The sequence below is a fragment of the Hemitrygon akajei genome, chromosome 22, assembly GCF_048418815.1.
Source record: "Hemitrygon akajei chromosome 22, sHemAka1.3, whole genome shotgun sequence".
Classification (NCBI taxonomy): Eukaryota; Metazoa; Chordata; class Chondrichthyes; order Myliobatiformes; family Dasyatidae; genus Hemitrygon; species Hemitrygon akajei.
In genome coordinates this window covers 53,446,632-53,463,158 of record NC_133145.1, presented here as the reverse complement: position 1 = coordinate 53,463,158, position 16,527 = coordinate 53,446,632, and the positions used below count along the sequence as shown (strand labels likewise).

Sequence of the window (16,527 nt, the reverse complement as noted above, 5' to 3'; positions counted from 1 at the left end):
AGGAGAGGAGGATGAGCTCAGAGCATATAAGTACATAGAAACACATGGAATTATAATGTTGTAGCTATTATTGAGACTTAGTTGCAGGAGGGGCAGGACTGCCAGCATAATATTCCAGGTTTCTGTTTTAGACATGAGGAGAGGGGGAGGGATAAAATGGGGGGGGGGGAAGAGGGATAAAATGGGGGTGTTACTAGTCAGGGAAATGTCACAGCAGTGCTTCATCAGTACAGACTGGAAAACTTGTAAGGCATTACTGATGGATCTGAGAAATAAGAAAGGTATGACTACATTAATGGGGCTATATTACAGACTACAAAACATTCCAGGGATTTAGAGGAACAAGTTTATAGAGAGATCGTAGACTGTTGCAAGAAACAGAAGGTTGTTATAGTAGGTGATTTTAACTTTCCACATCTTGCCTGGGACTCCCATACTTGTAACAGGACTACATGAGGTAGACTTTGTCAAATGTGTTCAAGAAAGTTTCCTTAGTCAGTACATAGAAGTCACAACAAGAGCGTGTATGATACTTGCTCTGCTATCAGAGAATGAGACAGGACAGGTGACAGAACTTTGCGTAGGGGAACACTTTGTATCTAGTGATCACAATGCCATTAGTTTCAAATTAAATATGCAAAAAGATACGTCTGGTCCACAGGTTGAGATTCTAAATTGGAGAAAGGCCAATTTTGATGGTATCAGAAATGATCTGGAAAGTGTGGATTGGGACAGGCTGTTTTCTGGCAAAGGTGTACTCGATAAGTGGGAGACTTTTGAAAGTTAAATTTTCAGAGTACAAAGCTTGCATGTGCCTGTCAAAATAGAAGGTAAAAATAACAGGTGTATGGAACCTTGGTTTTCAAGAGATATTGAGGCCCTAGATAACAGACCAAAAAAAATGAGGAGCAAGCAGGAACAATTGATGTGCTTATGGAGTACAAGAAATACAAGAGAACACTTAAAGAAATCAGGAGGGCTAAAAGAAGACAAAGTTGCCCTAGCAGACAAGGTGAAAGAGAATCTGAAGGGACTCTACAGATCAGTTACAGCAAAAGGATTGCAAGAGACAAAATTTGTCCTCTGGAAGATCAGAATGGTTATCTATGTGTGGAGCCAAAACAGATGGGGGGGAGATCTTAAATACATTTTTGCAGCTGTATTTACTCAGGAGATGGACACAGAGTCTATAGAAGTGAGACAAAGCAGCATCAACTTTATGGACTCTGTACAGATTACAGAGGAGTAGGTTTCTGCTGTCTCCTCAGACAGGATGAAGAGGTCAATACTCCCGAATGCCATTAGGCTTTACAATTCAACCGCCAGGAGTAAGATATGTTAAAGTGCCGGGGTTGATTGTATTTAATGTATTTAAGTAAACTACTTAAGAACTTTTTAAAAGCTATTATTAATGCTTTTTGAGAGAGTGATTTAGATGCATATCATATTTTTACTGAGTTAAGTATTGTATGTAATTAGTTTTGCTACAACAAGTGTATGGGACATTGGAAAAAATGTTGAATTTCCCCATGGGGATGAATAAAGTATCTATCTATCTATCTATCTGAGGCAATCAGGGTGGATAAATCCCCAGGGTCTGACAAGACTTTCCCTCAGATCCTATGGAAAGCCAAGTGCAGAAATTGCCAGGGCACTACCAGAGATATTTATATCATCCTTAGTGACCGGAGAAGTATCAGAGGATTGGAGGAGGACCAAATACAAATACTTTATTGTCACCAAACAATTGATACTAGAGCGTACAATCATCACAGTGATATTTGTTTCTGCACTTCGTGCTCCCTGAAGTACAAATCAAAGTAAATATAATAAAAATTTAAATTATAAATCATAATTAGAAAACAGAAAAGGGAAAGTACGGTAGTGCAAGTCAGGTCCAGATACTTGGAAGGTACGGCCCAGATCCGGGTCAGGATCTGTTCAGCAGTCTTATCACAGTTGGAAAGAAGCTGTTCCCAAATCTGGCCATACGTATCTTCATGCTCCTGAACCTTCTCCCGGAGGGAAGTGGGAGAAAAAGTTTGTTGGCTGGGTGGGACTTATCCTTGATTATCCTGGCAGCACTGCTCCAACAACGTATGGTGTAAAGTGAGTCCAAGGATGGAAGATTGGTTTGTGTGATGTGCTGGGCTAGGTTCACAATCTTCTGCAGCTTCTTCCAGTCTTGGACAGGACAACTTCCATACCAGGTTGTGATGCACCCTAGAAGAATGCTTTCTACGGTGCACCTATAAAAATTAGTGAGGGTTTTAAGGGACAGGCCAATACTGTTCTGCTGCTTAAGAAAGCTCTAAACATAAACCAGGAAGTTATAAGCTGGTGAGTCTAATGTCAGTTGTGGAAAAGTTATTGGAAGGTATTCTAAGGACTTAGATATTCAGGTATTTGAATAGACATGGACTGATTAAGATAGTTAGCATGGCTTTGTGCATGGTAGGTCATGTTTAATCAATCTAATAGAGTTTTGAGGAAGTTACCAAGAAAGTGGATGAAGGCAAGGCAGTGGATGCAGTCTACATGGACGTGAGCAAGGTCCCGCATGGGAAGTTCGTCAAGAAGGTTCATTCACTTGGCATTCAAGATGAGATAGTAAATTGGATTTACAACTACTGGCTTTGTGAGAGAAGCCAAAGAGTGGTACCAGAGGGTTGCCTCTCTGACTGGAGGCCTGTGATTAGTGGTATGCCACAAGGATCAGTGCTGAGTCTGTTGTTGCTTGTCATCCACATGATAGAATGGTTAACCGGATCAGCAAATTTGTGATGAAAGCAAGATTGGGGTGTTGTTGGACAGGGAGAAAGGCTATCATGGCTTGCAGAGGAATCTTGATCTGCTGGAAAATGGCAGATGGGATTTAATGCAGACAAGTGCAGGGTGTTGCACTTCAGTGGAACCAAACATAGTAGGTCTTATGGTTGGGCACAGATACATGTGGTAGAACAAAGAGAAATGGGAATACAGGTCCGTAGTTTGTTGAAAGTGATGTCACAGGTAGATAGGGTCGTAATGAAAGGTTTTGGTACATTGGCCTTCATAAGTCAAAGTATTGAGTACAGGAGATGGGATGTTATGTTGAAGATGTACAAGATGTTGGTGAGGCCTAATTTGAAATACAGTCTGCAGCTTTGATCCCTGACCTACAGGAAAGATCTAAGGTTGAAAGAGAACAGAGAAGAGTACAAGAATGTTGCTGAGTTTGGTGGACCTGAGTTACATGGAATGATTGAATGGGTTAGGACTTTATTCCTTAGAAAGTAGAACACTGGGAAGAAATTTGATAGAGGGATACAAAATTATGAGGGATAAATGCAAGCAGGAGTTTTCCATTGAGGTTGGGTGGGACTACATGCAGAGGTCATGGGTTAAAGGTGAAAGTTGAAAAGCTTAAGGCAAACGTGAAGGGAAATATTTGGTCCCAGTGCAGGTCAATGGCAATAGACAACTTAAAAACAGTTTTGGCATGGACAAGATGGGCGAAATGGCCAGTTTCTGTACTGAACTTTTCTATGACTCTACTCTTGATTTTGGTGACAGCAGTTTTGATTTTGGTGTTAACATTATAAGCTGAACAATTGTGCATTTCTACCTAAACGGGAATCAAGATCAAGCGGAGCAACACATGCAAAATGCTGAAGGAACTCAGCAGTTCCTCCAGCATTGTGTGTGAGTTACTCTGGATTTCAACCATCTGTAGAATATCTTGTGTTTATGATTTTCTCCCAAAGCAATGTTCGTTTTAAAACCTCTTATGATATACATCCTCATCCCAATGTTATCCCCTCATCCCAAAATACCCATTAGTCTGCCTTTTTGATGTGCTCAGGGGATAGAAAACAGTCTATTGATTAAAACAAATAACTGGCCTCAAGAATAGGTGTACTCCATCTCTGGACAAAAATACTAAAGTAGAAATAGATTTTAATGTGGGGGTTGGGTGGACTTATCCAGCTGACACAGCCTGAAGATTGAGTAAATGGGCTGTCTGCTGAAGGCAAGGATGGAAGATAGGAAATTGGGATTATGAGGCTATTACAAAGAATGACAGTACCACAGTAAAGTACAGCACAGAAACAGTCCCCTTGGCCCATCTAGTCCATGCCAATCCACTTAAACTGCCTATTCCCATCGACCTGCACTGGAACCTTAGCCCTCTAAAACCTTATCATACATGTACTTATTGAAAGTTCTGTTAAACACTGAAATTGAGCTTGCATGTACCCACCTGCACTAGCAACTCATTCCACACTCTCATGATCCTCTGAGTGAAGAAGTTTCCCCTCATGTTCCCCTTACACTTTCCACCTTTCACCCATTACCATGACCTCTGGTTGTAGTCCCATCCAACCTCGGTAGAAAGGAGAATGATGGTAGCAATGTGAGAGAGGAGTTGCAAGTGTTCTGGTGGTGTCCCATGGGGGCAGAGTAGCCAGTAATTTTGCTTAGATGTGATATGGCCCTAAATACAAGTAAGCATCTTTTTTAAAAAATCTGCGCTTGTTACTTCCAGTTTAGCACACAATTCTCTTCTGTACATTTACCTGGATTTCCTAGGTATAGGTCACACCATTCCTAGAGTGGGGATCACAGTCTAATCTTTCACGTGCACTTGCACTGAGCTTTAGCGATGAATAATACATTCCTGTGTTTTTGGGACAGGACACAACAGTCATTCTTTTTCAGCTCACTTTATATGAGAGATGGAAAACCAATAAACGTTATGTTACCAAGTTGCTGAGCAAACGTGTCTTTGCTACAATTGGCAATAAAAATGGGACAGGCATGTGGATGTCCAGCACATCATGAAAATGTGGCTTCTTCAAGAGATATGTTTGATACATCATGATATATCCACACAGTTGCAAGAGCTGATTGGATCAACCATAAACTAAAGTAATATGATCATAAAAAATCCAGTTGCTAATTTGGATGAAGGTTTAAGTGATTCATGGATAATACCCCACAGCAATGTTACTGCAGATCAGATAAAAGAAGTTGAACAATACAGTATAATTTTCACTGAAGCGCTTAGAGAAGGCGGTAACATTTACACATTGGTTGACACATAAGAAAGCGCCTTAAAAACTGTATTGTCAATTACAGACATAGTTGGAATTTGCATTATTTTGGTAGTTGTTCATAAATAATTATGAATTATTATTCATATTATAAATTATGCAAATTAAGCAGCTTAAGCACTGGGTAAGAAATTACTATTATAGATCTTGACTTAAGTCAAAGTTTATATTTATTTTTGAGCTGTACAGCAGATCCTGCTCATGGCAAATCCATCCAAAAAAGTATACCTGAACAAATGAGAATTGTTTTCTGGTTTTCTGCAAAAGCTGAAAGAAAGCTACTCACTCAAATGAAGTTTTAAAATTTTAGAAGTTATATCTCACATTAGCTAACGTTCTCCAATTCTATAAAGAATTTGACCTTCGAAAATCAATCACATTTTGCTAACAATTGGATCGAAAGTAAAACTAATAAAAACTAACTAAAACTTTTGAGAACTTCTGTTTGGAATTTCAAATTTACTTTAAACTTGTCAAAATAAGGCACCCAGTCTAATCAGCAACGTACCTGAATGTCAGCCAAGAGCTCCTGCTTGCGTTGTCGGATGTTTTCTAGCTCTATGACTTCTTCTGGAGTCAGGTCTGCGGGCACTAGAAGTAAAGACATGAATACAGTGAGCCGGCGAGATCACTAATGCGAGCACAACTGCTGGTTGGCAAACCTCAGCTGTTCTGACCTTCAATGTCACCTGACCCATGTTTAAACTAGTCAAGAGCTGCTTCACATGCTTGGTGCCTTCTACTTCTCCCTCCCCAAACCACTAATTAATTATTCAGAACTGCCTAAAGCATTTGGCAGAACAGAATAATACCAGAGTTTTCCCTTCCTTTGATTAATGTATGCATGTTCACGTAAATTAAACTCTATCTCAACACGTAACACAGCATTTCCAATTTTTAAGTTAATGTCTACGAAGCAGTTACAAAGATTCCACATTTCTAATTGAATCAAATTAACACAGCTATCAATGTGTATAATGAGATTCAATTTCTAAATTCAATGTCATTTTCAGTACAGCCTTATCAGGCACTGTAAAATATGTGGAACAGTGTATGAAATTACAATGCAGGAACATGTGGGCTCTATTAAATCAGCTTCGATGGAAATGATAAGCAGAACAGCCAAGCTCAGTCTATGGTTTCTGATATTATAAACTGTATTATCAATTCAAGATAACAAGTTATAAAGATAAGCGTTGAGATTAACTGCAGCTTCCTTTTCATGTATCACATAAAAACTGGATAAAACTATCTATCACATAAAACTATCTTTTAAGTGAAGTCAATATTTCTGACACAACAAAAAAGCATTCATTTACAGAACACACAACTAAACTTTTCACTGGTAAGAGCAAGTTCTGGCCACTTATCTAAAGAACCATCACATATCAACAACAGTGTTTTTTTAAATTAAGTCTTTTACTTGTGCATATGGTCACTCAGAGAATTGAGTTCAGGAACGGTCACAAATGTGATAAAACACTATTTAGCATCAGTGCAGGAATTCTCTGAGTCTAGGACAAAGAAGTCAGCAGAAAAGAATCATTGCAGAGAATACTCAACCAGCAAAATGCCTTTTTCGAAAAGTTCCCTTCTGGAAAGTGCTATAAGGCTATTAAAAAAGCTCCACGCCATCATAAAAGTTTCTTCCCCCAGACAGTTAATCAGATTAACCATTCTAATTAGCCTCCCCACATCCCTCTATCTACTACATTACACTGTAATGTAATCAGAATCAGGTTTAAAATCACCAGCATACGTCGTGAAATTTATTTCACGACAGTGCTGTTTGAATTGTAAGTACATGCTGGTATTTATGTATTTCTGCACCTGAACCTTGAACTTATTTTTATATATCTTCATTAATTGTTGAATGTTGTTATTCATTGCATATTGCACCAACACACCACAGCAGATTCCTAATACATGTAAATGTGTACAGAGAATAAAGCTGATCCTTGATCCTTACATCTGTAGTAAGTCCAGAATATATGCTTCAGGGTATGCAGCATAAATAAAAGGCTGATGATAACTCAAACATTTCAGAAAACTAGGTCTTTAATGCTATCAGTGAATTTTAGTCAAGTAAAATATTCAAGCTATTAATGCCTCAGAACTCTTCCCTCCTTACATTACTCATGGTCCATCCACAATCAGTTTTAATAGGAGAGAGCAAACATCACTATCAATTTTCTGCAACACAAAATACTGGAGGTCAGGTAGCATCTACAGAGGCATAAAGAGTTGATGCTTTGAGATGAGACCCTTCATTCAGAACTAGTAATGAGTCCTGATGAAGGGTCTTGGCACAAAAAGTTCATCATTATTCATCATCACGCTATAATTTTGTATGTTGCCCTAGATTCCCAGCATTTGCAGAATCACGTTTATGATTCACCGTTCATTTTGTCTCGTTTTTATATTATAACCCCAACTTTCCAGTTCAGAGAAACAACCCACTGGTTGCTTAGACTATGATTTCCTATGTATGCACTTCTGAAGGTTATCTCTTCACATTCTTCAGAAATATTCACTGAAGCTCCCATGATGACACAGCCTCACGTGAATGCAATTTTCCGTTTTCCACTGAAGAATTCAAACCAGTTATTTAAAAAAAAAACTGACTTATAAATTATTTTCCACAACCTTGGGCCTCCCAAAGAATTTCAAGTGGTTGCAATGTGCGTGGGTTTTATGAAGTCCTTCATTTGTATTAGACTCACAGACTTGCATTATGAATTCTCTGCTATTGCAACAAAATATTTCTTCCATCTACAGCAATCCACAATAGAAGTTTCAAAAAATGCATAAGGCAATGTCCCTTCAGTAAACACCACAAACAGCAAGAAATAACCAAAAAAAAAATGGTAAATCAATATATTGTGGGATTTCTTTGCAGGATTAACTATTCCCAAAACAATAAACACATATTGTTGCAATGCAGTGAACTTTTGTCATAAGACATGCAGTTGATTGCTTTGTTTGTATAGCCTGGCCCCTGGTTTTACTCTCAGTGGTCTGGGACTTGATTAGCTTAGATAACTTGGCATTGCAAAGGACTTAAAACATGAGAAAAATATTTAAAGCAGAATTAAGTAAATATTTAAAATGCAAAACAAGCCAGTCCATCAGGAACTTTGAAACAGATTAAAAATCTCAGTCATGCATATAACCATTAGCTCAAAACCAAAAAAAAAGGTCATGGTACTGGCAGGCAATGTGGCCCCAAGACAATAAAAAAATCTTTGTTAAAATACGACCACAGTACAATTACATACAATTTTCCAGAAATATTTTAATTTCTGTCTGTTTTAATAGGGGTTCAATATAACATGGAACACAGAACAGTACAGCACCAGTGCGTGCCCTTCAGCCCATGATAATCTGGGGCCAGTCATGATGCCAAATTCAATTAAAGTTCAAAGTGCAAAGTAAATTTATTTTCAAAGTACATGTATGTCACCATATAGAAAACCTGAGATTCATCTTCTTGCAGGCTTACTCAATAAATCCATAATAGAATAATAACCATAACAGAATCAATGAAAGCCTCACCAACTTGGGTGTTCAACCAGTGTGCAAAAGACAACAAACTGGGCAAATACAAAAAGAAAGAATAAATAAATAATCACAAATATGAGATGAAGAGTCCTGAAAAGTGAGTCTGCAAGTTGTGGGAACATTTCATTGTTGGGGCAAGTGAAGTTAAGTGAATTTACCTCCTTTGGTTCAAGCCTGATGGTTGGGGTGGGGGGTTTAATAACTGTTCCTGAACTTGATAATGAGTCCTGAGGCTCCTGTACTTTCTTCCTGATGACAGCAGTGAGAAGAGAACATGTCCTGGGTGATGAGGGTCCCTGATGAAGGATGCTGCTTTTCTGCAACAACGTTTTGGGTAGATGTGCTCGGTGGTGGAGAGTGCTTTATCCGTGATGGACTAGGAGGTATCCACTACATTTTGTAGGATTTTCTGTTCAAGGGCATTGGTATTTCCACACCAGGCTGTGACGCAGCCAATCAATATCCACCACACATCTACAGAAGCATAGATCCTAACTGCCTACACATGATGCAAATTTCACCCACACATCAGTGATCCATATCCATTCATTCTCTCGGTTCATGTGCTCTTCTATCAAACATCATTTCCATGTCTGCTTCTACCTCCACCCCAGCAGTGCATTCCAAGCACCTTCCACTTTCATGTCAAATTTTATTTTGTACATCTCCTTTACATGCTTTCCCTTCTCACCTTAAAGCTCTGCTGTCTAGTATTTTACATTTCCACCCTGTGAGGAAGATTCTATGCATGCTTCCCATAATATAGTAAACCTCCATCAGCTCTACCATTAGCGTCCAGCGCCCCAGATAAAACAATCCAACTTTGTCCAACCACACCTTATAGCTAATACCCTCGAATACAAGCAACCATTCTGTTTAATCTTCTCTGTGCCCTCTCCAGAGCCTCCACATCCTTGCTGCAATGCGGCAAGCAGAACTGCACACAATACCCCAAATGTGGCCTAACCAAAGCTTTATACAGCTGCAATATAACTTACCAACACTTATGTTCAACGCCGTAACTGATGAAGGCAAGTATGCCATACACCTTCATCACCACCTTCTGTGCTTACATTGTAACTTGCAGTATGTGGCGCGTCGGTCTAGTGATCTGAAGGTCGCTAGTTCGAGCCTTAGCTGAGGCAGCGTGTTGTGTCCTTGAGCAAGGCACTTAACCACGCACTGCTTTGTGACAACACTGGTGCCAAGTTGTAGGGGTCCTAATGCCCTTCCCTTGGACAACACTGGTGGCGTGGAGAGGGGAGACTTGCAGCATGGGCAACTGCAGGTCTTCCGTACAAACTTGCCTAGGCCTCAGTCATCATCAAAAATCGATGGACAGCCGAAGAACTTGCAGAGAGCTATGGACTTGCACCCCAGGATTCCTCAGTATATCAAGCTCCTAAGGGTTCTGCCATTTAAGGTACTCTTTTCCTTTATACTTGACCTCCCAAGTGCAACAACTCACTCTTTCTCAATTGAGCACATCTAAAAGGAGCGCTACCATAAGAAAGCTTTATCCGTCATCAAGTACCCCAACCATCCAGGCCATGCTCTTTTCTCGATGCTGCCATTAGGAAGGTGGTACTGGAGCGTTGGGTTCCACACCACCAGGTTCAAGAACAGTTATTACCATTCAACCCGAATCATTGTGAATAATTTCACCATCTCAGCACTGAACTGATCCAACAACCTTTGGAATCACTTTTAAGGTTTCTGTAACTCATGTTCTCAATATTATTTATTACTTGTTTATTTATTATTATTTCTGTATTTGCACTGTTGGTCTTTCTTTGCACATTGGTTGTTCATCTTTGTTTGTGTGTAGTTTTTTTTCACTAATTCTATTGTGTTTTCTTGTAGCTACTGTGAATACCCCAAAGAAAAGAAATCTCAGGGTAGTATATGGTAACAAATATATACTCTGATAATCAATTTACTTTGAATTTTGAACTTTTTCTCTCTAACAGCTTACCAACCACTGATATATCAGCAGCCATACTGCCCTTAAAACAGATGAATACCTAATAACCCAAGATCCACAAGTGCCAAGAGCTTAATTCAATAAATAGTTCCTTTGCTTGGAATACTGCTCAGGAACTACCAGGAAGATGCACATTACTGATTAAAACAAAGCTGTATTTTCATATAGACAGCAATATCTGCACAAAGTGACAAGCCAACAGCATAATGTATACTAACCGAAAGTGGCAAGTTATCTAGTCATTGAGGCGCGCTTGTCTACAAGTCAATTTCTCCAATTCTAGTCAATGGTAGACTGACCGCCTAAATATTCTGAACATTTCATTTATCTTTATTTGTAGTGAAAATACCAAAACACCATAAACATCACCACGCAGAGCAAATGACACTCAAGCCAAGAAATATACTGTGGTAAAACCCACCACATTGTTACTACCATGGTAACAAATGAAATATTTAAAAAACATAAACTACTAAGAGAGAAACATTCCGGTTCAGTATAGGAATAGCTGTATACCAATGCCTCTGAAGGTTGTTACCTTGAGGAAGAATTATTTTGTTGGGTTGAAGTGAATCATCATCTTAGACATGCCAATTAAGAATATATTTGGAATGTTCCTAACCAGTCAGAAATCATTCATTCCCATGCACCCCTTTTCTAAGTACACAATGTATGGTCTCAGATTAAAGAGTTGGGGATCTTTTCTTGAAAAGCCAATATTTGAAGAATGTTATAAACTGACTCCCTGACTCCTTTAAAAATAAAATCCTCAGACATGAACCCCAGAGCAGCCGGAACAGGCCCACAACCTCAGCTTCAATTCAGCACATAGTGGAGCAAACTACAATGCTCAAAAGGATCAGGAATACTGATTCATTAAATCAGAACTACAGTACCTGTGCCCATCAACATTAATCCCATTTACGAGCTCCAGGTCTGCAGAATTTCTATGCCTTGCCAACTCCAGTGCTCAACTCAATATTTAAATGCTGTTATTCTCCATTCCTTCCACCCTTCCAGGTTGGGTGCTCCAAACTTCAAACACCCTCTGCACAAGTAAAAACTTTTATATTTGCCTTCTAAACCTTTTTACTCCATAATTTAAATCTACACCCTCTGGTTACAGATATCTGTGTTGGTAAAAGCTTACTACAGTCCACCCTGTCTATGCCCCTCATAGTCTTGCACACCATTCTTTCTATATTTTAAAATATTTATCTACTTTCTTTGTAACATCCTTTGGAATTCCAACAGGATCACTGGAACGTTACAATGGTCTGAATCACGCTAGATCCAGCCGATCACATGGACTCACAATCCACAGACCCTGCCTGCCTAACCACTCACTTTACACTACTGGGATTTCACTGGTTCTCAGACGCAGGGAAGGCAGAAGTTCAAGTACATTGACTGATAATTCATATAGCATCACACCCATCACTGGATTGCAAGGATTTCAACTCCAGAGTTGGCTGTGCTGGGATTCCCAAGTACAATGTTGGAGAAAATCGCCATCCATCAGAACGATGGTGACATCCATCACTAAGGACCCTCATCATCTGGGACTTGCCTTCTTCTCTATACCATCGGAGAGGTGGTACAGGAGCCTGAAAATGCATACTCCAATTCAGGAATACTTCTTCCCCTCTGCCTTCAGATTTCTAAATGGTCCTTAGAACCATGAACATGACCTCATCACTCCTTCATAAACTGCTAATGAAGGAACTTGGTCCAAAATATCGACTGTTTGCTCCCTCCTTAGTTACTGACTGACTTGATTTCCTCCAGCATTTTGTTCTAATTATACCATTTTAGCAGTATTTGCTTTCAAAACTTGTAGTAATTTTGTTTTTGCACTATGCTGTTGTTGCAAAACAACAGACTTCATGTCATACCAAGTCAGTCTGATTCAGATCCCACACAGATGCAGAATACAAGATGCTGTACACTTCTATGGGTATGGTGAGCCTACAGATTGGGGACAAACCAGAAGCCAAATACTTTTTGAATTATTTTACTTTTGAGTAATGGTTTTAATTATTTCCAAGTATATTATGTTTGTAATTAATTTTAACTCATAATTTTAACAAAATATAGATTTCAATATCAAATCTGATACCTTGCACCTTCCCACTTCCTGGTTTTACTAATTTTAATTGTGTGCTCTTGCTAAACAATAGAAATTGTTTTTCCTATTTAGCAACAATATCTGTCATAATTTTGAATCATTCCCCTCTTAACCTTTACTGTTTGCCAATATATTTATTCAGATCCTGTTATCTCAGGTGATACTTTCTGCAAACTATCCATTGCAACCACCTTTTCCAATTATGGCATTTAAAACATGGCACAAATCTATCCTAACCCAGATAAACCTGGTTTTTGAACTGCAGCTTATCATGTGGATCATCTCAAAGCAATTCCTGCAATAAATTACTTTCAAAATCCAGTGATTATCCAGGTAGGTAAACTTTGCAACCACAGAGAGAGAGCCACAAACTATGAACTGCTATGGGCTGAATCAAAATTTAATATGTTTTATGCATTATTTGTTGAGGGGGAAATATTATAGAAAAATATTTGTTTCCCCTCCAATACTGCCTGGTGTCTTGAATCCCCATTGGAGCTCAAACAGCTGATACAATCCTATTTATTCCATCATATTGTGTTTTTTTGTTTTGTGGCCGTCTGCAAGAAGATGAATCTCAAGGTCGTATACAGTATATACAGACTGATAATAAATGTTCTTTGAACTTTGAAAAAGGGACATCTCCAACAATACAACTCAAGGATGCACTGCACTGTTGCCCTAGATTCTGAACTCAGATGGGAATTGAAATAACAGTTCAGCCCAGAGGCCAATGCTACCAGCTGTGACATGCTAAACTACAGCAGTTATCCTTAGCTAGTCAGGCGACTGCAATATAAATTCTTCCTTTAAGCTACATCCAGAATTGTGATTCCAAATCAGAGAGGCTATTAATTCATTTTTGGAACACAAGGACTATGGACTGCTGGAATCTGAAAGTTATTTTAAGCTTGACAGTGCACATACTCGTCTAGGTTATGCCCTCAGAACCCTACATTAATAGACCAGTCTTCCCACTGCAGCAATATGATACTATGATGGTTAATCTCTCATGTCAGCTATGCATATTTTGAGCATAGCAAGTTTATGTAATGTTCATCTTTCAGGACGTATCTCTGCACTGAGTCCCTAAGAATACCATCTAGTGTTCTCAGTTACTGGCTTATCTACTGCCTATGAAAAAGAAATCAAAGCTAACTCGAAGTGTTTTGTTTTTGCTTAACACAAAACAGAAAAACATTGCCTGGTACAGTGTATGGGATAGGGGATCTTTTATCAGATTGCAAAGAGAAAACAGGACATGCCAAAACCGTGAAATGTTTTATAGATACAGTGTTCAAAAACAGTCACTGATTCAGAATTATAAATACAGTGGATTCCTGTAAGTTGGGTCATCGGCTAATCGCAGCAGCCACTTATTTGGGGCAACTCTTAAGGAACAAAAACTAATCAAGAAAATAGCTGGGATTCCCTTCATTTATTTTAGACACAATGCTGCTTAATTGGGTCAGGAGACGGTTACCGAACAGTTTCTAACTAGCGTTAGTCGCATGCACTTGCATGGCCATTAGACACTACACTGTGCTTAGATTAAACTGTTTTCAAATAGCGTCAGTTCCAAGTTTCTTGTGTTCAAAAAGCTGTGATTTTAGTCACTAATAGTTGGTCAGAAATAAGCAGCAAGACAGTTCAGAACTGTTTTGTGCACTGCCGTTTCAAGCATTCAGGTTTGGAGATGTCAGAAATGGCTGGGAGTGAAAGTGAAAAAGATTTCACGCTTCAACACATTAGGAACTATGAAGAATTCGTTGACAATCGTTTTAAATGTTACAATGAAAATGAAAGATTTGGTGGATGCAATCACCGAAGGCATTGTATGAAGGGAGTCCATTAAAAAGCATGGCATCTGCACTGATTTTGTTCATTGGTGGTTGTCCATCATATCTGATAATGCCAGGAAACGTGTGAGAGAACTTATAAAGTAGAAAAGCTGTTGCACTGGGGTAGTTCCACTCTCTCAACCTCGCCCATCCAGGTCCAGTGGTATAGATAATCATCACAAACTGGGGTCTTCCCTGGTTGCAATGGATGGCTATGACTCTTTCTGGGACTCATTATGCCCTTTGTTCTGCATGGGACATTGCAGAATCGCCTTCCTGGCTGCTGGATCTCACCAGACCAGTCCACCAGAGCTGATCGCATACTAGATAAGCATGTCCCTATCTCAATGTAGTATGAAGCCCGCTGATTACCCTCACCCGGTTTAGCCCGCAGGTTGAACAGTGAATGGGATGTGGTTGCTATCAGATACAAACAGCTACTTGGAGCTAAAGGCGAGATCTGAGTGTCCAGTAGGGAGCCAAAGTGAGGGAGCTGTCCCAGATTGGACATGACAAGCCCCTTCACCAGACTTGCTACCCCTCCCTGGACACCCCATACACCCCTTTGTACATTTAGTCATTCAAAAAAAATGGCAGTGAATACTGGATGAATTCCTCTATTAGGAATTAATACACAATTTTATAGTACTGTAGAGGTATTGGTTGTGCTCAAATGTGTTCTGTATTTCATTTAAATACATAATTTGATACCCAGTTAAATGATAGTTTATCTTTTTTTATACCCTTTTACTTATATCTATGAACCTTTGGATAATTGGGGCAGCCACTTAACTGGACCAAAATATACTGGTTCCAATATGTCCCAATTAACTGGAATCTACTAAGCATATGTTCTCTGTCTTTGTTGCTACAGTCCGTCCACTTCAAGTTTGACATGTTGTACGTTCAGAGATGATCTTCTGCATACCGCTGTTGTAAAGCATTAGGGTTACTATGCCCTTCCGGTCTGCTTGAACCAGTCTGGCCATTCTCCTCTGACCTTTCTCATTAATAAGGCATTTTTGCCCACAGAACTGCCATTCGCTGGATGTTTTTGGTTGTTTTTCCTCCCGATTCTCTGTAAATCTAGAGACTGTTTTATGTGAAAACCCTAGGAGATCAGCAGTTTCTGAGATACTCAAACCATTCTGCCTGGCACCAAAAATTACTCCACAGTCGAAGTCACATAGATCACATTTCTTTCCCATTCTGATGTTTGGTCTAAACAACAACTGAACCTCTTGACCATGACTGCATGTTTTTATGCATTGGTTTGTGTCACATGATTGGCTGATTAGACATTTACATTAACCAGCAAGTGTACAGGTGTACCTAATCAAGTGGCAACTGAGCGTAATCTTGTTACACAGCTCTCACAAATAGAATGTGAGCAAATCAAACAAGGGATACAGCAAAGAAATAGGCTTATCTGTCCACAAAGTCCATATTAACCATCAACAACCACAGAATTAAACACAGGCTTTAATAGACTAAAGCAAGTTTGAAAACTTTAACAATGTAGATGGCTACATTTTAAATCATAAGTATTATTGATACTTATTTACCATTCCAAAACAATACTGTACAGTTCAAACATCATTCTGTCCATATCATTCCAACTTTAAATTGCTGACCTTGAACCACTCAAACCAGTTTTAAATGAACCTTTTAGCATTGGTTGGTTGAAGAAAGGGAGTAAAGATTAATTCCTAAATAATGACTGACTGCGTCCACCCCCGGATGGATCAAACAGTAAAGTTCTGTTGGATCAAACAGTAAACTTCTCTTTCTTCAGTAGTGGGATTACACAGAGGCTGCAGTTCTCTATTCTAGCAGCTCGATACATCGCCAGGTTTGCACACAATGCAGAGATCAGCAGTAGCCTGGGAATGCCGAGAAGGACAGGGACTTGTTTGA

General features: G+C 39.2%; 1 protein-coding gene across 1 annotated transcript in view; it reads right to left on the bottom strand.

The window, feature by feature from the left end:
* Window positions 1-16,527, bottom strand: part of cyth1b (cytohesin 1b) — a 174,937-nt gene that overhangs the window by 66,565 nt on the left and 91,845 nt on the right. The window contains exon 3 of the mRNA XM_073026540.1: window positions 5,605-5,687. Within this exon, the coding sequence (XP_072882641.1) occupies window positions 5,605-5,687 (83 nt within the window). The remainder of the gene's footprint in view (window positions 1-5,604; window positions 5,688-16,527) is intronic.